The sequence below is a fragment of the Lepisma saccharinum genome, chromosome 29, assembly GCF_977018435.1.
Source record: "Lepisma saccharinum chromosome 29, izLepSacc3.1, whole genome shotgun sequence".
NCBI classification, from domain to species: Eukaryota; Metazoa; Arthropoda; class Insecta; order Zygentoma; family Lepismatidae; genus Lepisma; species Lepisma saccharinum.
In genome coordinates this window covers 49031431-49056238 of record NC_139257.1, presented here as the reverse complement: position 1 = coordinate 49056238, position 24808 = coordinate 49031431, and the positions used below count along the sequence as shown (strand labels likewise).

The window sequence follows — 24808 nt, the reverse complement described above, 5'->3', positions numbered from 1 at the left end:
TTTGAGACTTGTGTGATAAGTGTGGATAAGTAAGACCCACATATGGTGACAGGGGGGGGGGGTGCTCATTTGTGCTATGCGCCATTCGTGTGCGCGGTCGTCTGTGGATGCATACTTCGAGTCTTTCTTATCGCACAACACGATCCCAACTTCGTGTTTTGACGTCAGAATAAAATTTATACTTTCTTAGTTTGGGTCTGTTCGGTTTAGTTCCTTCAGCATCAATACATTGCAAATTATATTATTTATGCTAAGAGAACTAAACCTGGCAAGACTAACCTAACAACTTATGCATTAAGCCTAATAATAAAAAGCATTCCGCGATGACGTCAGAACGCAAGATTGGAATCACGTTGTGCGATAAAGGAGACCCGCATTACGTCTTCGTGGAGAAGCTCGACATCCTGCGGATGAAACGGTGTGTTGTAATAAATACTTTCGATTTTGTTTTCATGGCATTGTTTGTTTTGAAAGAAGATTTTGCCTTTTGTCAACTGAAATAATGCCTAATTGTGCTGTAGCAAGCTGTAAAAACTATAACCAGAAGACTAAAGGAAGTATAAAATATCATAAATTTCCAGTCGATAATTGTGTAAGTAAACGGTGGATTCATGCTTGTAAACGAGAAAACAAAATTAATATAAAATATGCGAGAGTGTGCAGTGCCCATTTTTGTGAAGAAGATTATAAGCGAGATCTAAAAGCAGAACTTATGTGTTTGCCACCAAAGAAAGTGCTAAAGCCAACAGCAGTGCCATCGCAAAATTTACACCCAGTTACTTTAGTACCAAATAATCGAGGAAGTGTAGTGAATTATCCTAAACCTTCATCTTCACAACGCGATTCACTTGTAGGATGTGCTGATAAGATTGGTAGAGATGTACGCTACAAAAGACGTGAAATAAGGAAACATTCCCTAAATAGACTAAAGGCTATCTTGCCAAAAGAGAGAGAAATGGACGCAGGTGCAGTCACTGCAAGCAATGTTCCATTGTTGGAAAACAGAAACTATAGTTTACAGAAGAGCAACACATGTCTGCATAATGAAGTAAATATATTTTTATTAAAGATTAAAAACAAGCTCTTGCAACTTGTGGTGACAGTTTTATATATCGGAGACACATTTCTTCATTTTTACAGAAGAAACTACTTACAGAAATGAGTTTCTTTAAGGTTTCCAACGTTCGTCGAGGTATTTTCGGTAAATATGCGATAACGCTCGGACACCTTCCACTCATTTATTTCCTTAATTTTACCACTGGTACTTACCTATTTTGCCTTGCGGAACATTCTTTAAGGTGAAGTTATGCCTTTTTCCATAAAATACTGTCAACTTTTCATATTACGATTGATTATTTGTCTTACTTGTTCCGCTTCTGTAATAGACAATATGACGTGCACTCGTAATAGATCATTGCGCGTCATGACGTGCCAGCTTGTGTTTTGTCGATTTTCAGTGCACAAGCAGTGTTTCAAACCTTCATGATGGAAAATTACGTACTATTTCGATTTCTTTTTTCATGTTTACATCCACAAACCATGCACATTAGCCCCAAAAACCATCCACGGGTAGCCCCACAAACCATTGACGTTAGCCCCAAAATCCATCCATGGGTAGCCCTTCAAACCATTGACGTTAGCCCCCAAAACTATCCACGGATAGCCCCACAAACCATTCACACAAGGTTAGGTTAGGCCTGTTACGTTAGGTTCCATAAGCACTCATTTCACCCCTAATTTCATCGAAAAAAGAAAGCACGGCGAACATAGTTAAAAATAGAAATTTTCGTAAAAAGTAGGCACGTTTGGAAACACTGCAGAGATCGCGTGACTTTCAATGCTCTCGCCATCTGCGTGCACACAATGGAAACAACGGCATAATGTGGCAGGCAATGCCAATTTCTTACGTAAAAAGTGATTAATTCTTGTTCGGCAGCATTAAACTACGAAGTTTTTACTTTCAGTGGAAGAAAGTACCTCCAAGAACGTCCAGAATACTAAAGAAACTCATTTCAGTAAGTACTTTCTCCTGTAAATTTGAAGAAATCCGTCCGGGTGATATTGCATATTTACCGTATTTTCTTTCATCGTGGAATCTATTTGACCTGGAAATCATATATTTTTCAAGAGAAATATCTCACCGACACACAATCGCCATTGCTTTCCTTACGTGAACCCGATGCTGCATACGCTTGATGACGTAACCCCCTGTCAGTGTTTCCAACCCCCCGTTTTTTTACTATCCTTGCCTAACCAAACCTAACCTTACCTTATCGAAATGGTTCCTGGGGCTATCCGTCATCTACCCGTGCATAATGTACAATTTGCACACGTGACGAACGCAATAGTAGGTATTTTTCGGTGAAGAAGGTTGGAAACACTGCATACCCACTACAGTAGTCAAGTTTTGCCCGCCATATTGTGTGTTAAGGAAGGAAAAAGAGGAATAACAAAAAGTACTCTCTATGTGAAAAATTGTGTTTGTTTTCGTGTAAAAAGCATAATGGCACCTTGAACTATGTTCCACAATACACAATTGGTAAGTACGAACCATGCGAAACACAAAATATCCGATTTTAATGTGTGTCCGATCTATGAAACTAGTACCCAACTTGCTGTAACTGAAAAAACAAAACAGGTTCAAAATCTTGAGCATAATCTAACCGACTGTACTACAAGAAAGTTGCCAATATCTTGGGTAAAGTGTTCACTGATACCAAACTAAAATGGTTAGAACACAGTAAAACAAGTTCCCGGTACCCTTGACCCTCTGTACCCCCTCGAGCAAGTGAAATATTTTGTATGGTTTATGAAGATTTATGTTGTTTATGAACGTTTTCAGTTGTTTTTACCTCGCGGAGATGTGTTATTGTGAAGTAAAGTATATCTGTTACCATAGCGTGTTACTTTACCGTGAAGCATAACAGGCCGAATACTACGTGCAAGTGAATATACCATCCAACATGGACTAATTCCATGTCAGATCAATCAAAAAAATAAGTTTTTGACCTTACCAGTTCTGATTTTGATGAAATTTGGTATGAAGGACACACATGACAAGATAAGTAATCCTGCCAAATTTGAGATTTTTATTTTGAAAATTGTCCAAGATACAGACATAATAAAAATCGAAATTTTCGTAAAAAATTACAAACTCACATTCTTACAAATGGCTGCAACTTTTACCCTAATTGTAGCAGAGTGAATTCAAACACTGTTGAAAAGCTAAGGAATAGAGCTTTCCATTGATGACCTACTTATGACAGATTACTGTTTCAAGGTCATTCACTGTGACTTTTGACCTTGAATATCTCAAAAGATGTCATCTCAGAAAGTTATGGAAAAAAATATATATTATTGCCATGACATTGTTCTACCCATGTACCAAATATTAGGCTGGCACTGCAATGGCAAGGCAGTGCAGCATAACAGGAGTGTCATGTTTCATACTACTGCAGGTAAGGCACAGAGACATACCATGCAATAAATTTTTAATACCTTGTGCATTTAGGTTTAGTATACACTAGCTGATTGCCTGGCATTTACTGGCTATTTATTTATCCCAATCTTCTATTAGACAGGAATATAGTGAATTCTAACTATAGTGTAAAATGTAACAAATTTTATTTACAGGTATTTAAAAGTAAAAGTACAGTATAAAAATTATAAAGTAAAATCTTTTACAAATTCACTATAATATTAATTTAACTGAAAACTTGATTATAAACAACATTTTTAGTTTCACCTCCAGGAGCAAGAATAAATAAATTGGACGGCATTGGGAGTGTTACTATCCATCTCAGCGGCCCCGAAAACTATGGATTCCACCGAACCGTACATCTGTGCTCAGTCGGAAAGATGTTAAGTGTGAAAGTGGAACAGCATACCAATTTGAAGTCTCTTATGAAACTCGGTAAATCCGCCAAAGAAACATATGGTTTGTTGAAGGAAGTATACGGAGATGAGTCTTTATCAGTCACACAAGTGTTTGAGTGGTTTCAAAGGTTTAAAGAGGGACGAGAATTGACTGTGGACGACTCACGGCCTGGCACGTCAAAAATGGAATCAAACATTCCAAATGTCAGTGAATTGATTTGAAAAGATCGTCGCTTGAGTATTCGAGCTATTACAAAACAACCAACATTATTACATTATGGTGCTGACGACCCTTTGTGAGCGACTAAGAAGATGACAACCTGATTTGTAGAAAAGCAAGTCATGGATTCTTCATCAGGACAATGCTCCTGTCCAAAGGGCATTGTCAGTCAAGACTTTTTTGGCCAAGCATGGCATCGCAGTGTTAGAACATCCATCCTATTCGCTGGATATCACTCCGTGCGACTTTTTTTTTTTATTCCCAAAGGTCAAATCAGCAATGAAAGGAACCAGATTTACTACTGTAGAATCTGTGAAAACAAAAGCGACTGAGGTCATGAAGATTGTTTCAGAAAATAATTTCCAGCACTGCTTCCAGCAATGGAAGATTTGTATGGAGCGGTGTATCGATAGTTCAGGGGAGTACTTTGAAGACGATAATGTTCGTATTGTACAAAATAACCAATAAAAGATTTTGTAGCAACAGTCCGGGTTTTTTCTAGCCACACCTCGTATATATAGAAGATGAAATGTGTATATTTTCTAATCAACAGTTTTATCAGAAATATGCTGCTATGTGACAGCAACTTTATTTGATACACACAATTTTCATCAGTAAATAGCAACAAATCTTGGAGATCAGAGATTGAAACTTCAGCCATTTTAGCCAATGGCACAGGGCTGCATCTTAGCCAATGGCAAGGCTTCTTATTAGAGCCAATGACAAGGCTTCTTATTAGAGCCAATGACAAGGCTTCTTATTAGAGCCAATGGCAAGGCTGCTTATTAGAGCCAATAGCAGGGCTTCTTCTTAGTCTGTGTGCCTTACCTGCAGTAGTATGCAGCATGACACTCCCGTTAATGCTGCACTGCCTTGCCATTGCAGTGCCAGCCTAATATTTGGTACATGGGTAGAACAATGTTGTGGCAATAATATATATATATATTTTTTTTTTTTTCATAATTTTCTGAGATTGCATGTTTTGAGATATTCAAGGTCAAAAGTCACAGTGAATGACCTTGAAACTGTAATCTGTCATAAGTAGGTCATCAATGGAAAGCTCTATTCCTTAGCTTTCCATGGTGTCTGAATTTTCACTCTACTACAATTAGGGTAAAAGTTGCAGCCATTTGTAAGTATGTGAGTTTGTAACTTTTTAAGAAAATTTTGATTTTCATGATGTCTGTATCTTGGACAATTTTTAAAATAAAAATCTGAAAAATTGGCAGAATTACTTACCTTGTCATATGTGTCCTTCATACCAAATTTCATCAAAATCAGAACTGGTGAGTTCAAGAATGTGATTGATCTGACACGGAATGTCTCCATGACATTCTATAACAGTGGCTATAATTTTGCGTCGTTAGGGTTCGAGCTGGTAGCAATTTCCGACTTGTTTTTTTTCATTATTATAGTATGGATACAAATAGATTTTTAAAAAAATGTGGCGGTAGTAGGTACTCCAAGATAGCAGCCTTTTAATTAAGCCTGAATGACATGAGGCTAAATCTCCTGCTGGATTTTCCAATTGGAATTGGATTGTTGTATGGAACTGGCTCAACTGTTAGTTTAGTGTTTGATGTCCACTTTATGCACAGTAAGGGTAATTGGGACTGGTCCTACAGTTTAAAGTGGGATCCGAACCACTATGTGTTCCCACTGGGTATTGAACCAGAGACCCTTTAATTACAATGTGACGATGCTACCACTATGCTGTTTAGGAGGCCCCGGGCTATTTGCTTGAAAATGAAAAAATGCTAATCAATGTGTACTCAACAAGTATTTTAATAAACTTGGGTATGCATATTCATACTTGAGATTTGCACGATTCATTCCACAAATAAAATATAAACAACTAAAAATTAATTATTACTACAATTAAGCCAATTAATCCTCCATTTATGCCCCCTCGTGTAACCGCAGCAGCTCATAAAAAAATATTTTGTTCAACATTTATTTGTCGCGTACACATTTGCATAAATTAATATTAAGTAACTGAAAATGAATGCATATCATCTTGGTTACCTTTTCCTTTTATTGAGAAGCGAAAAAAACAACAGTGAATCGGGAACCACAGACAAAAACTTTCCTTTGCCAAACTCTGAGATTATTTTCATATGGCAAAACTTTTGCTCTGATTGGCTGTTCCACAGAATATAGCCAGTTGCAATTAGAACATGGCCTATTCGTCAAAACCAGTCAAGCAGCCAGCCCGGTGGCCATGATTTCCAGCGCCAACTAGGGCATTCCTGCTGGAAATCCAGTTCAGTGTGATTCTGCCTTTACGCGGGCAATACTTTTAGATTAAATTTCATCGTTGTGTGTGTTTTCCGTACGCTGGAACCAGTTTTATATTTATGTATCGAAAGCTGCCGATTAAGAAAAAATGAACGTAATTCTTTAGAGGGTACAATGGGTCAATGGCTCCAATGTCTCAATGGACTTAAAATGGTATACAAGCAAAACTTTGTGTATTTGTTCTGATTTAAAAAAATTGTTATGTTTAATTGTGAAATGCAGAGGGTATACCTTTATCTGGTCTTTCAATATAAACTATTCATCATTCTGATTAGTTACACATAAATTTGTGCGTTTGTATGTAATATAATACTCTGTTGCATGTTAGTACAGTTGGAAGTGGTAAAAAAGAAACTTTTTTGGGTGGTAAAAAAGGAGTTTTCTGCTGGAGCTTTCTTAGCTGTGCTTTTCTTGGCTGTTTTCCCTAAAGTGTTTGAAATCAATGAAAATGCATTACTTGATTGTTTTTCTTGTTTGTCAGCTTCTATTTGTCTCTCTAGTGTCAAGAGAAATTAATATTTAAATTTAAAGTACAACTTTTGACATTTTGTACATCTTCATATTCAGTAGGATTATTAAATGTTTCTACATAGAATATACACACTCACATAACTAGAGTAACTTTGTATATATTTTGTAAACAGAATTTAAAAGTGTAATACGAGGGCTATTTTTTAAGAAAGGTCCGTTTTGCAATAGAAACGAAGCAAGTACATTTTTTTTAAAAAAAAACATTTATTTTCTGAATTTACATACACTTCTTTATTTTTCGACATAATTTCCTTTCCGCTTTAAACATTTATCGTAACGAGCTACGAGTTTTTGGATACCCTCCTCATGGATCGCCGCTGCCTGTGATGATAGCCAGTTACCCACGGTCGTTTTCACTTCTTCATCAGTGTCTAAATGCTTGTTGCCCAGGAAGGTCTTCAGATGGCGGAAGAGGTGGTAGTCGCTAGGTGCAAGGATGGACACCTCTATCCACATCAAGCCCACCAGCTGCCTCCATTGTCTCCACTACTCCAGCTCTCAGCCCTGCCACACCCAAACAGCCATCCCATATTCTCTAACGCTCAGAGGCCAATGCCTCAATTCATCCCCATCATCCCACCAAAACTACAATCTATGGCTGTACTAAGCCCTAATCATCTGTGGCTACCCTTCAACCCTCATCAAGAAACAATTCTCCAGAACCTCTTCCCCCACCAGGACCAAACAACCCAACACCAACCCTCGTGCAATCACCCAATACCACCTCACATGAAGTCCAAGCACAGCCTTCACTCCCTCCTTCCTATCCTTCACAGTGATCCCGACATGGATAATATATTTCAGGAAAAGCCCAAAGTCATCTTCCACTCCCCCCCCCCCCTAAGTGCAATAAACCCAGATGCAAGATCTGCCCCATATTCATCACCTCCTCCACCCTCCAGACCCCACTACTGATAGGGCATCTGCATCTCTTCCAACCTTATAGACATCCTCATCTGCCAAATCTGTTGTGACTTCTACCTTGGCGAAACCTCTACCCCCCCCCCCCACCCCCGAACTTCTGAATCAATAACCACCATTCATCAACCCAAAACTCTTGATACAGGACTATCAAATGTTGATATTTGTTCAACAGCTTTCTGGGGAACTGTCACTAATCTGGGACTACATCTGGAACTCAACTTCTGGAAATGGAAATAGTCATAAATGATTAATTCCACTGAGCCCACATTAATTTTCACCTCCTAGGGGCAATTGATGCACAGGTATTCTGTGATCTTCCATGATAAAGACACTATTTGTGTGCCATAAATGTGCTCAAATTCAATCACATCTAGAATATATTATGCCAGTGCTTTACAATGCCATGAGATAGGGATTTACCTTTTCATATAAGAAACATCTCCTTGTGAGTTCCCCTCAAGAGCAGCTAAAGTATTGAATCTTTATCTTTCTCCGTGATGTTGCTCCCATATGCACTCAGTTTTGTAACAGGAAAAATAGGTGAGAAACAGGGCTGTATAGTGCACAGATATGTATCACACTTCACAAAAAAACCATGTCTCTGAAATATGGTCAAGGCTGATCTTTATTAAACCACCCACATACGAGGAGGTGCCCAAAAAAAAACCGGAATCATAATGTTGCGCGAATTACCGATGTAGTTACGGCTTGTGCCGCTAGGTGTCATTAGTATGGGATGTCTTGCATCAATCTGCAAGTTGGCATTATTCTGTGCTGAGCAGTTCGTTCGTGGTGTTGCGGCAAGAGTCTGGTGGCGATTTTTGAGTGGTTGAGATGGCGGACCACAAGGAGCAAAGGACCTGTGTTAAATTTTGTGTCTTGTTAGGAAAAACGGCTGCTGAGACCGTTGTTATGCTTCACCAAACTTTTAATGAAGCTGCTTTGGGAAAGACAAGTCTATGATTGGTTTTCCCAGTTCAATGATGGCGACATGTCAACAACATGGTGCTTGTGCCCCATCCCCTGTACTCACCCGATTTAGTGCCCTGTGACTTTTTTTTTTGTTCCCGTGGATGAAGAGGAATGTGAAAGGGAAGCGATTCCATGACGTCAATGAGGTCAAAGACAATACGGACAAAACCTTGAAGAGTATTGCGCCAGAGGAGTTTCGAAACTGTATTCAACAGTGGGAAAAACATTGGGACAATTGCATTAAGGCACATGGGCAATACTTTGAAGGTGACTAGAGTAGAGATGCTTACCTGAATGTATCTACAACATGTACATGTACGGTCAAAATAAAACAAGGTGACAAAATTCCGGTTTTTTTTGGGTACCTCGTCGTACATACCCAAATTGATGTGTAATTGTTGGAATAGCTATTTTCAGATCAGATCAGACACTACTGAATTCAAACCCAAATCTAGCAGATAGGAATCCTAGTAAATTTTATATTCTTGAAATTTTTATTTGAAGGATAAGAATGATGTCACATTACAGTTTGATTTCACAGGGTTTTATTTTCAATTCTGCTGTGAAATCCGAAGCTGAAATAACATTGAAGTAGATGTTGGTTTGAACAGGTGTTCTCGGGTTACCAGCCAGGTTAAGTTCGAGTTTGAATCACATTGCCAGGAAAGCTACAATTCCTATTTTGATGTTGGGTGGTTGATTTGGTGTTTTAAGTCTCACTTTATGCACAGAAAGGTTAATCGGGACTGGACCTACAGTTTAAAGTGGGATCTGAACCACTATGTGCCCCCACTGGGTATCAAACCCGGGACCCCTTGATTACAAGGCAACAACGCAATTGGGAAGTAGCATGTATGAGAGACACTATGGAAACATGTACCTTACTTAAAATCCTTTGCTTGTTTTTCCAAAAACAAGTAGTGTCCTTACTGTATATGTATATTGTATTTTATCTTCAATTTGAGCACAATCTGATGTTTGTATGTAAAATGTATTTTCAGATTTCAAGCAATTCACCCTCATCAACACAGATGGAGTTTCATGATCACTCTTCGCCTCTACTACTGAAGGTAGAGCCTGACCTCATCAAGAATGAACCCCAAGATGAAGAATCAATTGAAAACACTTGGCAGCTAGCGTCATCATCCATTATTAAATCTGAACCAAGGGAGGAAGAAATTAAAGTCGAAGAGCCAGGAGATGATCGTGGTAACTTTTTCCATGTATATATGCACTCTGGTGCTGGGGTGGGTGTATTTTTGCAGGAGGATAGTGAATATTTGGATAGAAGTGATGACATTGCACAGTGCAAAGGTAATAAGATCAACAGTGCTAAAGTAGAGCCTGAAGATTTGGAAAGTAGTGAACTTGCAATTGAAGATGAAGGATCAGCTGCAGAGGCAGATAGGTGAGTGCAGAAGTATTTTCTCATCACCAGGGCTGGATTTTGATAACCTAAAATTCTTTGAAAAATTACCTTTAAAATGACAACAAAAATCCTGTAAAATGACCCAAAAATTCATACAAAACTCAATCTGCTTATTGAAAATAGTATGTAGTATGTAATAGTCATGTATCACATGATCCACCTATCATTTTATATAAAAAAGTTTAATTCAAGATGGTGGCAGTCCTCGTGACATACTCCAAAAGGTGTCCCCCTAGGTCTATTTTGTATCGCCCATATCAAATTCCATGAAAATACATCACTGCGGATTTTACAAGGGGTGGTAAGGGACTTCTGATACACCCTGTAATGATGGATTCAATTGCCGTGTTCTTTTCACATTGTACCAAGGTTTGCAGGGAAATAATCAGTACGACTTCAGAAAATACACTTTACACTCGAATTGGAACCCTATGTTTTTAAAGTTTTCTAACATTTCCTCCACAATTTTATCTTTGTTTCATAATTTTTTGTACAGGGAGAATACTCGCCAGAAACTGCATGAATTTTTCCTCGCAAGCGCAATCCAAATTCCATTGAATATTTACATAGTTATAAATGCCCTGAGGCAAATTTTTCGCAGTTTATCTTTTACTTTTTATCAAGAAAGAAAAAGAAGCTGCGTGGAAAATAAATCAGAATTCTCACAATCCGTGTACTATGTTAGTGACCTTTGCACAACAATCTGACAGAAGATTATTGCAAAATATCTTGAAGTTGATTAGGTAAATTTGAGTTTGAAATTCTTATACACAGTGCTCAAAAAATTTTCTTCAAAGCTAAGTGCCAGCTCTGAAAATCAGGCGCCAGGTAGCAATTGTGCATACTGCAGTATGTTTCAAAAGTCGCGCAATCCAAACTTTGAAAATGTATATCATGAAAATCGTAATAGATATTTACAACCGGGTTTTCTGTACTAAAGTAATCCTGTAGGCTATCACTGGGTTCATAAATTTATGTTAGCATTTATCTAAATAAATGCAATTACATTATTTTTTAAAAAAACCATTGTTAATTTGCTGAAAACATCTGAGAACTAATTTTCAACAATAAATACAAGCTCTTAAACAATTTGTGGGAGCATTTGTTGGTGTTTGTAAAACAGTTGTTTTGTGAGGTACAGCAGAAGCAGGGCATTTTTATTAGAAAACCTCTTGCACATGAGTGTAAGAATGAGTAGTAAAATACTCTTCAGCAATGCACACGCACTGCTCTAATGAATACGCCATGCTGAATCAATTAATAAAAAAACAGGCACAGTAGAAGCGAAAGAGCGAAGAGAATTCAATGTAACCAGGGGCAGTCTAGGATTCTCTCAACAGTCCTATTTTGGCACAAAATCTTGATTTACGATTTTTCATTTAAATGTATAGCCAGTACTTAGACATATGTTGCATGCAACTGTTGACAAAATTTCGACCTGCTAGTTTTGCCATATACGGAGATATGTCCCAAAAATGGCACTTTTCACTCAACCCATAAAATCGCCAGTCAAAAATTCATCAAATGTTGCACATGACCAATATTTGTCGCAAATGACAGACTGACATCAAATGTCTAATTATGACCCTTCGATCATTTCTTACATATTTTTCTTACTGAGAAGTTCATTTCTGGAAAAATTTGAATGCTGCTTTCCGTCAGTTATTAATTTATATAATTTTCTGTAAGGAGTGAACTGAATTTTAAGCATTGAGAAATATCTCGACGGTGGAAATATCTCTTACGGTTTTCATGATATACATTTCCAAAGTTTGGGTTGTGCGACTTTTGAAAGACACTGTATATGATGCTGAGCATCACGGTATTCAAAACATCGCTAAATTATTTGAGAAAGCAGGAAATGGGGTGTTGGGGGACAAAGGGTAAGAAATTGTTACTGACTCTATGTAACATTCACAACGTTGATAAAAGAAAAAAAAAACATTTGCTAACTTACGCTCTACTGCAATTTGAACTTAGAATCATCAAAATTTCGTACATATTACAGCAAAAGATCACAGTCGCCAGGCTGAAATTTTTAGTCGCCCTGGTGACCGGGATTTTTCGAGCCCTGCTTATACAATGAACATTTTTTTCTACATTAGTATATCCCTTCATATTTGTGACTTGTGTTTGTAGATGTATTTAAATCTGAGTATGTGAAATGGCAAATGTAAACTTGGCACCTTAAATGAAATATTTTAAATGTATATAATGTTTAATTGAATTGAATTGGAATTTTGGATACACTGGAATCACACAGTCCCCTTTATATTGTTAATATATTGAGGCAGTAATACGTAAGGTTGAAATTGAGAAAACATCTGCTTGTACCCTTGAATTTTTGGACAGTTTGTTTTAAAAACCAACAATTACGAGGTCTAACAATTAAGTTCATGAACTGCGTCAGAAACCAGCACGGAGACCACCTTTATGGCAGTGACCCTGTGTTGCCGCATCTACCTGCAAAGAAACTCACGGTTAAACAGCCAGTTAGGCCCACTGCTTTTGCAAGAACTGGCAACGTTAAGATTCCCCATTCCCAAAGCAGCCAGTAGGGAAACAGGGTTTTGTCAAAATATCCATTCTGTACTGTGATTGCACATCTGTTAATACTGCGGCCAGACTAGAAAATATGCTACATACCTTATTGCTGAATAGTGCTGTGGTCACCTTCAAAGTACTCCCCTTGGGAAGCTATACACCGATGCCAGTGCGTACTCCATCCTTCGAAGCAATTTTGGAACTCTGCTTTGGCTTTCAGAGCTGCCGTCGTATTAGTCTTAATGTTCTCAATGCCATCAACTTGTTTTGATCTTCAGGTAAAGAAAGAAGTTATTGGGGGCAAGGTCAGGTGAGTGTGGTGGGTGGTCTACCAAAATTATTTGTTTCGTGGTCAAAAAGTCCCGTACGACAGTGCCAAATGCGCAGGTGCATTGTTGTGGTGCACAAGCCATGAGTTGTTGGCAAAAACTTCCTGTCGTTTGAATCTCACTTTCTCACGCAACCTTCAGTTAAAATTTTCTGCACAGTTTCCCTATCAGTGTTCACTTGGTCTGCTATGGCAATTTGACTAGTTTTGGCAATGTTTTCTTCCGTTCGACTCGTTACTAGCCACCCTACCTTTTCTTCATCAGTCACTTTTCCCCTCCCCTCAGAAAACAGTTTAATCCATTTATACACCACTGTTTTCTTCATGGCATTCTCACCATGTGCCTGCACTAACATTTCCCGTATATCACTCCCACTCTTGCCCAGTTTCACCAGAAATTTGATGTTTGTTCATTGCTCTATTTTCAGCTCTGCCATTTTCATGACATTGTACACACACACACAAGCACAAAAAACAATGCACATCACTCGGCACAAATCCGCCACTCGTCAATATGAACACTGCTGTGAGACACTGCAATACCAAGGTTACAAAATCTTACAGAACTGCTTGTATGAGGGTTGCTGGAAAAGTTTCTGCAAATTACCACCAACAGTGGCGCTAGTGATCCGCTATTATAAAATTTGGAAGAATATACCTTTTTTATGTTTAAATTATCTTTGATTGTTTGTTTAAGCCTATTCGTTTATTTTTCACAACAGTTTGAAGAAGTAGTTTTGTGTAAGAAATGGAAATTTCTCGTGAACATTTTCGGGCAATGATTTTTTATGATTTCAAATGTAGTTTAACACTGAAACAATGCATGGAGCGACTTCATTTGGCTTTTGGGGATGAAGCACCATCCAATAGGACTGTGTACAGTTGGTTTTCCGAATTCCAGTATGTTTGCACATTTCTCAGTGATAAATTTCGTGAAGGTCGTCCATCCACGTCTGTTGTTGCCAGTAATGTTGATGCTGTGCGTGAAATGATTGAGAGAGATCAGCATGAGACATACTGTGAGATTCAGGCATCTTTGAACATTGACATGAAAGCAATACATTCGATTTTACATGGTCATCTGAACATACGGAAACTTTCAAGCCGTTAAATCCCACACAACTTGACCGAAGCTCACAAACAGGCTCGTGTAAATTGGTGTAAAGAAATGCTCAAAAAATTCAACTGAGGCAAGTCAAATATGGTGTACTACATCATTACAGGCGACGAAACTTGGATCTGTTCATACGAACCGGAAACTAAACAACAATCCACTATTTGGGTGTTTCCAAGTGAGCCGAAACCAACAAAAGTTGTTCGTTCGAGGAGTCCTGCCAAGCAAATGATTGGTTGTTTATTCGGTTATACAGGACATGTGGCAACAATAGCTTTAGAAGATCAAAGGACTGTAAATGCTGAGTGGTTTACAACAATTTGTTTACCAGAGGTCTCAATGAATTGCAAAAAACAAACCCAAATCGTCGCATTATTCTTCACCACGACAACGCCAGTTCCCACTCAGCACACCAAACTATTGACTTTTTGTCCAGTAAAAATGTCGAATTAATGACTCATTGTCCGTACTCACCTGATTTATCACCTAATGACTTCTTTTTGTTCTCACACATGAAAAATAAGATGCGTGGTGAGCAATTTGTGTCGCCTGAAACAGCTGTTGAGGCATTCCGAACAGCGGTTTCTGAGGTATGAGCTTCAGAGTGGAAAAATTGATTTCAAAATTGGTTTGAGCATATGCAAAAGTGTATCGATCTTAAGGGTGAATACTTTGAAAAAAATAAAGCCATTCTCAGAATTTCACATGTCTTTTTTCATTATGATTGCAGAAATTTTTCCAGCAGCCCTCGTATAGTGCTGCCTTCAGTTTTAAATGGTGGCGAGTTCATGAACTTAATTGTCAGACCTGGTATACTCTAATTTTATCATGGCCCTATAATGGCACTGTATTAGTGTACTTTTTTTTAAATATGCTGTCGTAACTTGTCTTTGATAACATGTATCTCCTTCCAGGCTATCATTGGAATACACATTGATTACAAGTGACAGTCAACAAGAATACATGGATGGTGATATGCATTCATATCTTAGAGGGACTTATTCTGTTTCAAACAGAAGCTTCAGATCCAAATCTCTTCCAATGGGATCCCTTTCCTGCAACTCAACACTGTCGACATCATTCTGTTCTGCGACAAAGAATAGTGGAACTAATTTAGAATCTACAAAGGAAAAAGAATATATAAACTCTTCAAAGAATGATAGCAGTAATTTGTTTGATCCCAAATGTGAACTTGTGGTTCGTGTGTGCTCAATGTGCAACAAATCATTTAAGCAGATGCAAAATGCAACGGAACATACATCAGGACACAGTAGTGAAAAGCCTTTTGTTTGTTCAATCTGCATCAAATCTTTAAAGCAAAATCTTAGAAAACTTTGGAAAATTCATAGTGTTGAAAAGCCTTTTGTCTGTTCCACGTGTAACAAATCGTATGAAAAGAAAGAAAGTTTAACGAAACATACAAGAATTCATACTGGAGAGAAACCCTATGTGTGTGCAACGTGTAACAAATCATTTGCACACAGGGAACTTATTAAAAGACACACAAGAATTCATACTGGAGAGAAGCCGTTTGTATGTCCAACGTGTAACAAAGCATTTACACAGAAGGATAATCTTAGAACTCATTTATTAATTCATTCTGGAGAGAAGCCCCATGTGTGTTCAACATGTAACAAATCGTTTGCACACAAAGAAGAACTTAGAAAACATTTAAGAATCCATACGGGAGACAGGCCCTATGCGTGCTCAACGTGTAACAAATCATTTACACGCAAGGCAGTTCTGACGAGACATTCAAGAATTCATAGTGAAAAGAAATCCTTTCTGTGCCCAACATGCAACAGGTCATTTGGAGCATTGGAATATCTTAAAAAACATTCGAAAACTCACAGTGTTGAGAAGCCGTTTGTGTGTTCAACGTGTAACAAGTCATTTGCACGCAAGGAAGTTCTTAGAGTACATTCAAGAATTCATACAGGAGAGAAGCCCTATGTGTGTTCAGCTTGTAACAAAGCATTTGCGCAGATGCATGCTCTTAGGAGACATTCAAGAACTCATAGTGGAGAGAAACCCTTTCTTTGCTCTACATGTGGCAAGTCATTTACAGAGTTAGCATATCTAAAAGAACATTCAAGAATCCATAGTGTGAAAAAGCCGTTTCTGTGTTCAACGTGTAACAAATCATATTCATGGAAGTCAGACCTTAGAAAACACTTAAAAATTCATACTGGAGACAAGCCCTATGTGTGTTCAACGTGTAACAAATCATTTTCAAAGAAGGGAGAACTTAGACGACATTCAGGAATTCATACAAGATAGAAGCCCTATTCTATTCAGCATTTAATAAATTATTTCAACAGATCTTACAAGATATTCAAGGATTCATTCTGGCCTTTTGTGTTCTGGCATGTGTTTAATATGCAAACATATTACAATGGTGCGTTTTACTCACTATCAATTCAAATAAAAATATATAAATAACTTACGTGAGTGAGTAGGAATATTTCAGAATGACGTTCGGAAGTCTGTACTACTTCCTTCATTAGGTAATAGAATAAAAAAACTTTAGGTGCCAAACATGGTACCGCATTGTCAAATCGTAAGTTGAGGATTCAGGTTGAGGATAAAAAAGGTAAAAAACTTACGGTGACGGCATAAAAACTCCGATGGAAATCTTCGCTGCTTAAAAATTCCCTATGTGAAAAACAACAACTAAAACAAATAAAAATCGAAGAACTATTACAGTCCCCTAGTGACTTCCGCCAGTGTTGAGTAGAACACATGGACAGTGAGCGCTTCTATCCTGCGTTGAAGGTGAAATTTCCCCTACGGCATTCCCCTCTAAGATTGTATACCTCACCATTCCAAGGTGAACTCCCTCTCTTCTTCAACGGCCTTCACAACCTCGGGAGTGACATGAAAACCCATTTTAGTGTTGGTATTTACCGCTTTATCCCACTTTTTAAGAAAAGCGATCCACCCTTCCTCCAGATTACCATCATCTCTGTTAAGCTTCTTCCTTTTTCCTGTGCATATAAATGCAGCTTCATAAACGTTCCTGTTTAATTTATTCTCCTCTTTCCTAATTACTTCCCTTTTTATAATCCTGTATCCGCTCATTATGATACCAGGTGTATAAGCTTAAATCTGCTGTTTGTTCATAGATGGCGTTAGTGAGCGTATGAAGCTACCATGGGCACGCCATACCTGGTGTTTGTATGAGTTGTACATCTGCCAACATGAATCAGTGCACATCGTCAGCACGTGCAGACAACAACAGACAGTGTTCCTGTGGTAAGCATGTCTAGTTTTGTGCCAGAAAAAGAGCATATGTGGGAAGCTCTGCTTTTCTGCTTCCATTTGAAGAAATCTGCTGCCGAATCGCATCGAATGCTTTTGGAGGCCTATGGTGACAATGCTGTATCGGAAACAACGTGCAGGGATTGGTTTCGTCGGTTCAAAGACGTCAATTTTGACCTGAGCGACAGGAAGCGTGAAAACCGGCCCAGGAAGCTTGAGGACCATCAATTGCAGGCTCTTTTGGACGAGGACAGTACCCAAACGCAAAAGATGCTTGCCGAGCAATTGGGTGTTACTCAAGCAGCCATTTCCATGCGTCTACGTGCCATGGGAAAGGTTCAAAAGATCGGAAAATGGGTGCCGCATGAATTGACCGATTGGCAGCTGGAGAGACGCCAAAACATATGCGAAATCTTGCTTACCAGACAAAAAAGAAAGTCTTTCCTCCATCGGATTGTGACTGGCGATGAAAAGTGGTTATATTTCGAGAATCCTAAACGCAAGAAATCGTGGGTTGATCCCGGCCAACCATCAACATCTTCCTCGAGACCAAATCGCTTCGGCAGGAAGAAGATGCTGTGTGTTTGGTGGGATCAACAGGGAATCGTCTACTTTGAGCTGTTGAAACCTGGTGGAACTGTCACTGCCCACCACTACCACCAACAACTGATCAAATTGCACCGTGCTCTGTGTGACAAAAGGGTGGATTATCAACAAAGACATGACAAGCTGATTTTCCTCCATGACAATGCCCCATCGCACACGTTAAGACTGGTCCAAAACTACTTGGAGAGACGCAACTGGGAGGTGCTACCCCATCCCGCTTATTCACCAGACCTGGCCCCTTCTGACTACCATCTGTTTTCGTCGATGGGCCACGCCTTCGCTGAGCAGCACTTCGATTCGTATGCAGACGTCCGAAAATGGCTTGATGACTGGTTTGCCTCGAAAGAGAGGGACTTTTTTTGGCGTTGTATCCACAAATTGCCCGAGAGGTGGGCAAAATGTGTAGCTCGCGAGGGCTTTCTATGAACAAACCATGTGTTCTGACTACAAAACAGCAGATTTAAGCTTATACACCTGGTATGTTTGGATAGGCCTGTTTTGGGTACCCCTTCCTTAATATCTTTATCATGTTCGTCCCATCTAGTGCGCATGTTTCTTCCCATCTGCCCAACATCTTCATTCCCGCATTCACATTCGATCCGATATGCCCCTTTTTGTTCTTCCGGGTTATCCTTGTTGCTCCCCTTTCTTGTACCCGTTAATATTCTTTTCAATATTTCTAGGGGCCTTCATCTCGCATTTTATGCCGTATTTTCTCACGGTTTTTGCGATCTTTTCGGAAACCCCCTTATAATAGGGGATTCCGACGAAATGTCCTTCATTACATATCTAATCTTATATTAATTTTTATATTACTGTAATACATATCATATTATTGTACTTTTTGAATTCTTCTGATTGCATATTTTGTGTACCAAACAGTGTTATAATACAAGACACTGTAAATGGGCATTTGCCTGTAGTGTCATGTCTTTAACCTTTTTAGTCCCAAGGCCATTTTCACATGTAGATATGAGAGATATGAAAGATATACTGTTGTACGCAGAATGAATCACAGATTCAGACGATATATAATTTATGCACATTCGGCGTACATATGGAGGGGAAAAGGGGGGAAATCCCCTCAAAAATACTTTTCTTAAAAAAATGGTGTTTCCCCCCCGCCCCCCGAAAAAAATGTCAAAATGCACAAAATGCAAAATTTATGCAAATTTTGCGTATATATGGAGGGGGAAGGGAGAAAACCCCCAAAAATTATTTTAAAAAATTGTCACTTCACCCAAAAAATGTCCTCGCACATGGGCACAAAACGACATCTACGCACATCATCCACGGACGAAAAGCTAGAATGCAGTGAAAAATGAGCGCCGATTCTTGCAGCTGCTTGAAATTCTATTTTTAGACAATGCAGGGTAACCCCTGTTGCAACTTGTGCTAAAAAAACAAAGGATTCCTTCAGCACGCTTCGAAATTCCATTCTCACAATGCAGATTCAACAACCAGTCTTCCCCCTTCCCCACCCACTTCTTGCACCCTCACGGAAAACTTTCATTTTGACATCGGATACTGATAAACAAGCTTCCTTCGAATGCAGTTAACAGGAGGGAGTGAAAAGCATTGCTTTAGAACAACAAAGCTGGTCTTTGTAGGCAAAAATTTGACCTTGAAAAGAGATGCAAAAGAGAAGTCCCTTTTCCCACCCTTTCCCCTCCATTTTCATGAAGACAAAAAAAAATGCAAAAAAATATTTCTGTTAAATACATGTGTTAGGAACAATATATAAAAAAAATCGAAATTCTAGCCAAAAATAGAAAAGTTACGACCTTGACACAGCGTCTCAATCGAGATGCTTGGGACTGTGAGGGTTACATTTGGGTATCTCGATCGAGACGCTTGGGACACAAAAGGTTAAATAAATATATAAATAAATTACATTTTTCATTATCATCTTTTTCTTTTTGATTATTACTTTCATTCACGATAATCTTTCTCGCTTTTCTAGCCATCCTATATAATTCTCGAGTATTATATCCATTCTTCTGACCTACCCTTTTAATCCAGGCGATTTATTTATCTTTTTCATTGCCATTATTACACAGTCTTTCGGCTCGGATAAAGAAATTAAGGAAAATGTTTAGTTTTACCCCATTTGGGTGTTCCGATTTTTTGTTGAGGTACAGTTCGCCTGCCAGTAGTTTATGAAAAACACCGGTTGTAAGCCCTTCTTCAGTTTTGGTAATGCTTAAATCCAAAAAATCAAAATGTCGTTCTGAAACATTCCTACTCACTCATCTAACTTCTTTATATATTTTTATTTGTTTAATATGCAATAAATAATTTCAAAAATGAGAAATTTTTTAAAAATCACAATTTTCTAGTAGAGTATGTGTACAAAATCTTAGAAGACATTCAAGAACTTTTAGTAGAGAGAAACCATATGTGTGTTCAATATGCTGCAGGTCATTTAGAGAGTTCGCATATCTTAAAGGACATTTTGTCACAATCTGTAGGTCCTTTCACCTAATGGGTTTTGCTTGGCTACTCCGGAACAGTCACTATGCCACTTTAAACATAGACCTCAAGTTCTTGGGCTGTCTGTTCTTTATCCTCATTTATACCTCCAGAATGTAGATACCAATTTCCAAAATGTAGAAGGTCTTTCAACAAGTTTTGGAGGACATCCACCATCTAGCGGAAACCACCTATTCTTCTTGAGAATTGGATATCCTTGGACGTGTAAGTGGTGACCTTCTGGTAAAGCACCCACATGTCAACCTCACTTCCACATAGTACACCCCAGGAACTACTTATTGCAGGTCAATGAGTCTCTGGCATCTGGACCAACGGCCAGTATTATAGGGCTGTGTATTGTCCTAGGTTTTGTCTTTACACGTGCTGAGTGCCCCTACAGCCTCAGCTTTTAACTCTGGTGAGGATATTTTAGTCATCAGATATGTTTATTTTAGTTATGATAAGGAGCTAGGCCCCTTACAGTGTGACAGGTGCAAAATAGCCTAAGTGCTGATGCACCCACAATTTTCAATCCAATCAATCAAGCACCCACAATTTTCAATCCAATCAATCAAGCACCCACAATTTTCAATCCAATCAAACAAGCATCCACAGTTTTCAATTCAATCAATCAAGCACCCACAATTTTCAATTCAATAAATCAAGCACCCACAGTTTTCAATTCAATCAAGCAAGCAAGCACCCAAAATTTCCAATTCAATCAAGCAAGCACCCAAAATTTCCAATTCAATCAATCAAGCACCCACAATTTCCAATTCTATCAATTAAGCACCCACAATTTTCAATTCAATCAATCAAACAATTTTCAATTCAATCAATCAAGCACCCAGTTTTCAATCAATCAAGCACTCACAATTTTCAATCAATCAAGCACCCAAAATTTCCAATTCAATCAATCAAGCACACAATTTCCAATTCAATCTATCAAGCACCCACAATTTTCAATTCAATCAATCAAGCACCCAAAATTTCCAATTCAATCAAGCACCCACAATTTTCAATTCAATCAATCAAACAATTTTCAATTCAATCAATCAAACAATTTTCAATTGAATCAATCAAGCACTCACAATTTTCAGTTCAATCAATCAAGCACCCAAAATTTCCAATTCAATAAATCAAGCACCCACAATTTTCAATTCAATCAATCAAGCACCCACAATTTCCAATTCTATCAATCAAGCACCCACAATTTTCAATTTAATCAAACAATTTTCAATTGAATCAATCAATCAAACAATATTCAATCAATCAAGCACCCACAATTTTCAATGCAATCAATCAAGCACCCACAATTTTCAAAGCAATCAATCAATCACCCACGATTTTCAATTCAATCAAACACAATTTTCAATTCAATCAATCAATTTTCAATGCAATCAATCAGGCACCTACAATTTTCAATTCAATCAAGCACCCACAATTTTCAATGCAATCAATCAAGCACCCACAATTTTCAATGCAATCAATCAAGCACCCACAATTTTCAATTCAATCAATCAATTGTATACCCTTGGAGCAGGAGATGTAGGAATAATGAACTCCTAATCAAACTTAACAACGATTATGTCTGATTATGCTGTGCAACAAATTTTACCTTTTTTTTGTTTTTCATTGTGGCTTCTGCTTACACTGTACAACACGAAATTTGTCCTTTGCTTAAAAATATGTTTTTCTAATGTATTTTTGCATGCAAACACGAATCTGCAATTAATTTCTTCGTATCACGTACAGTTTTTTGAAAAACGCCATCTTTATACATTATGTGTATTAATTACGTTTAAAGAATTATAAATTCCTTTAACTGTTTTGAACTGGTTTTTTTTCAGCGCTTCATAAAAATGATATCGCTATCAGTTCGCATTGTTACATAAAGAAACGTTTTGCTGGATCCTCTAGTGATAAATGTGTTACATAACAATAACAGTGCTGGCACCACTGACGAACAAGGGCTGCCATTTGTTTTGTCCTATCCAACGTGAAGGTTGTGCTTTGCAATTGCAGGTGTTTGTGTAAAGTTTTAACGTTTCTGGCGGGTTTCTGTTAGTGAGGTGTGTACGAAAAGGAGGCTTCGTTCAGTGGATCATAATGTCCCGTCAGTGTAAGAATAACCATAATTCATTTTGTTATATATGTGGTGAACTGACGTTGAATAGTCAAAGAAGTAGCCTTACCCCTGTTGTCAAAAAAGCATATGAACTGTATTTTGGATTCCGAGTAGGCGATCAAGATAAGCGATGGGCACCACATATCTGCTGCAATTCTTGTTCCAGGAACTTGCGAAACTGGATGCAAGGAAAGCGAAGTGGGCTAAAATTTGCCGTACCAATGGTTTGAAGAGAGCCCACGTAACCACGTAAGTGACTGTTACTTTTGTTTGACAGATGTAATGGTCTTCTCTTCAAAATCACAACATAACATCCGATATCCTAATTTGGAATCAGCAAGACGACCAGTGGCTCATAGTGAAGAGCTAACTACCTGTGCCGAAAGCTCCCGAAAATTGTACATTTGATACATCAATTGAAGAAGGAAGTTCAGGCAACGAGGACGTCGACTTCGCGCCACCAACCCTCTCAAGTACACCACATCTCATCACACAAGAGTTAAACGATCTGGTACGGGACTTAAATCTATCGAAAACAAAAGCAGAAATCTTGGGCTCTCGACTTCAAGAATGGAATCTATTGGATAAAAATGTCAAAATCAGCACGTTCCGAACGCGACAGAGTAACTTTTCATCTTGCTTTTCGGAGACTGGAGGAATTGCGTTTTGTAACAATATTAATGCTTTATTTCAGGAGTTGGGTCATGAACACAATCCAGCAGAATGGCGATTGTTCATTGATTCGTGTAAGATAAGTCTGAAGGCAGTATTGCTCCATATTTGTAATGCTTATCCATTAGTGCCAGTGGCGTATATTGTTCACAAAAAGGAAACATATGAGGTAATGCGTGACTTATCGCAGTACATTGAATATAATACATTCAAGGGGCGCATCTGTGGAGAACTGAAAGTAATTGGAATTCTTACTGGCATGCAACAAGGGTATACCAAATTTTGTTGCTTTCTGTGTGAATGGGACAGCCGGGACCGAGTTAACCATTACAAGCGGAAAATATGGCCACCACGACAGGAATATGTACCAGGAATCAAGAACGTATCACATCAACAACTCGTGAACCCTAAAGATGTTTTTCTTCCCCCATTACACATCAAACTAGGTGCACTGCTTCCAAATCATGGGATGCCACATGTCCCTGAAATCACATTTTTTGGATTCTCATTTTGACTTCTTTCCACAAAATTTAGGGGCTGTTAGTGATGAAGATGGGGAACGGTTCCACCAAGACATTGCAACGTTTGAAAAGCGGTTCAGTGGACGATGGAACAGCAGTATGCTTGCTGAATATTGCTGGTCTATCATCAGAGAGACTCCTTCAGATAGATAAAAGACAAGAAGATCACAATTATCATTTCCGTAGAAGTTTGTACTGTCTTTGGTTTGTATACGTAAAATGCCTGTCTAATGTCTGTGCAACAAAATGTCATGTGGCTGTACAATACAAATGGTATGTCTTGGGAGAAAACTGACTTCACTTATCGATTTAGTACCTTTAACTTATTTAAACTCGCATGTTTTCAACCAAAGGACATTTTCGTAGATATTTATTTAGTCTTTTGTTTGTATACGTTGATTTACCTGTATAATGTCTGTGTAACAAAATGTCATGTGACTGTACAATAAAAATGGTACGTGTTACGAGAAAGCTGACTTCACATATCGATTTAGTACCTTTAACTTATTTAAACTCACTTGTTTTCAACCAAAGGACATTTTCGTAGAAATTTTCTTAGTCTTTTGTTTGTATAAGTTGATTTACCTGTCTAATGTCTGTGTAACAAAATGTCATGTGACTGTACAATAAAAATGGTACGTGTTAGGAGAAAACGGATTTTACATATCGATTCAGCACCTCCAATTTAGTCAAAATCACCTGTTTTCAACTAAAGGACAGAACATGACCTCAAATTTGTTGTACAGTGTTATCTGATAAGACATTTTCTAGGCTTTGCTTTCCGTAGAGTAAGAAATGTTTTCTCTAATCTCTCCTTATGTTGAGGTTAATCTTGACGAAAAACTGTATTGTTGAGAACCACACACAAACTTCCATTCAAGTGAAGACTGACTATCGTTGCATCTTTCCAAT

The 24808-nt window shown here is 38.2% G+C and overlaps 1 protein-coding gene across 4 annotated transcripts; it reads left to right on the top strand.

The window, feature by feature from the left end:
• The first annotated feature begins 393 nt into the window (after nt 1–393).
• Nucleotides 394–24367, top strand: LOC145981209 (uncharacterized). 4 transcript variants are annotated; one of them, XR_014440936.1, is made up of 4 exons: nt 394–1048; nt 9823–10229; nt 15151–16634; nt 22426–24367. XR_014440936.1 is itself a non-coding variant. In XM_083114340.1 (3 exons), the coding sequence occupies exons 1-3, from the start codon at nt 503–505 to the stop codon at nt 16514–16516; spliced, it is 2319 nt and encodes a 772-aa protein (XP_082970466.1). In that variant the 5' UTR covers nt 394–502; the 3' UTR covers nt 16517–16672. The 4 variants fall into 4 exon arrangements, 3 of the variants coding, with proteins under 3 accessions (XP_082970466.1, XP_082970467.1, XP_082970468.1); XM_083114340.1 differs by lacking the exon at nt 22426–24367 and having other exon boundaries at nt 15151–16672; XM_083114341.1 differs by lacking the exon at nt 22426–24367 and having other exon boundaries at nt 394–592; nt 15151–16671.
• Nucleotides 24368–24808: the final 441 nt, after the last annotated feature.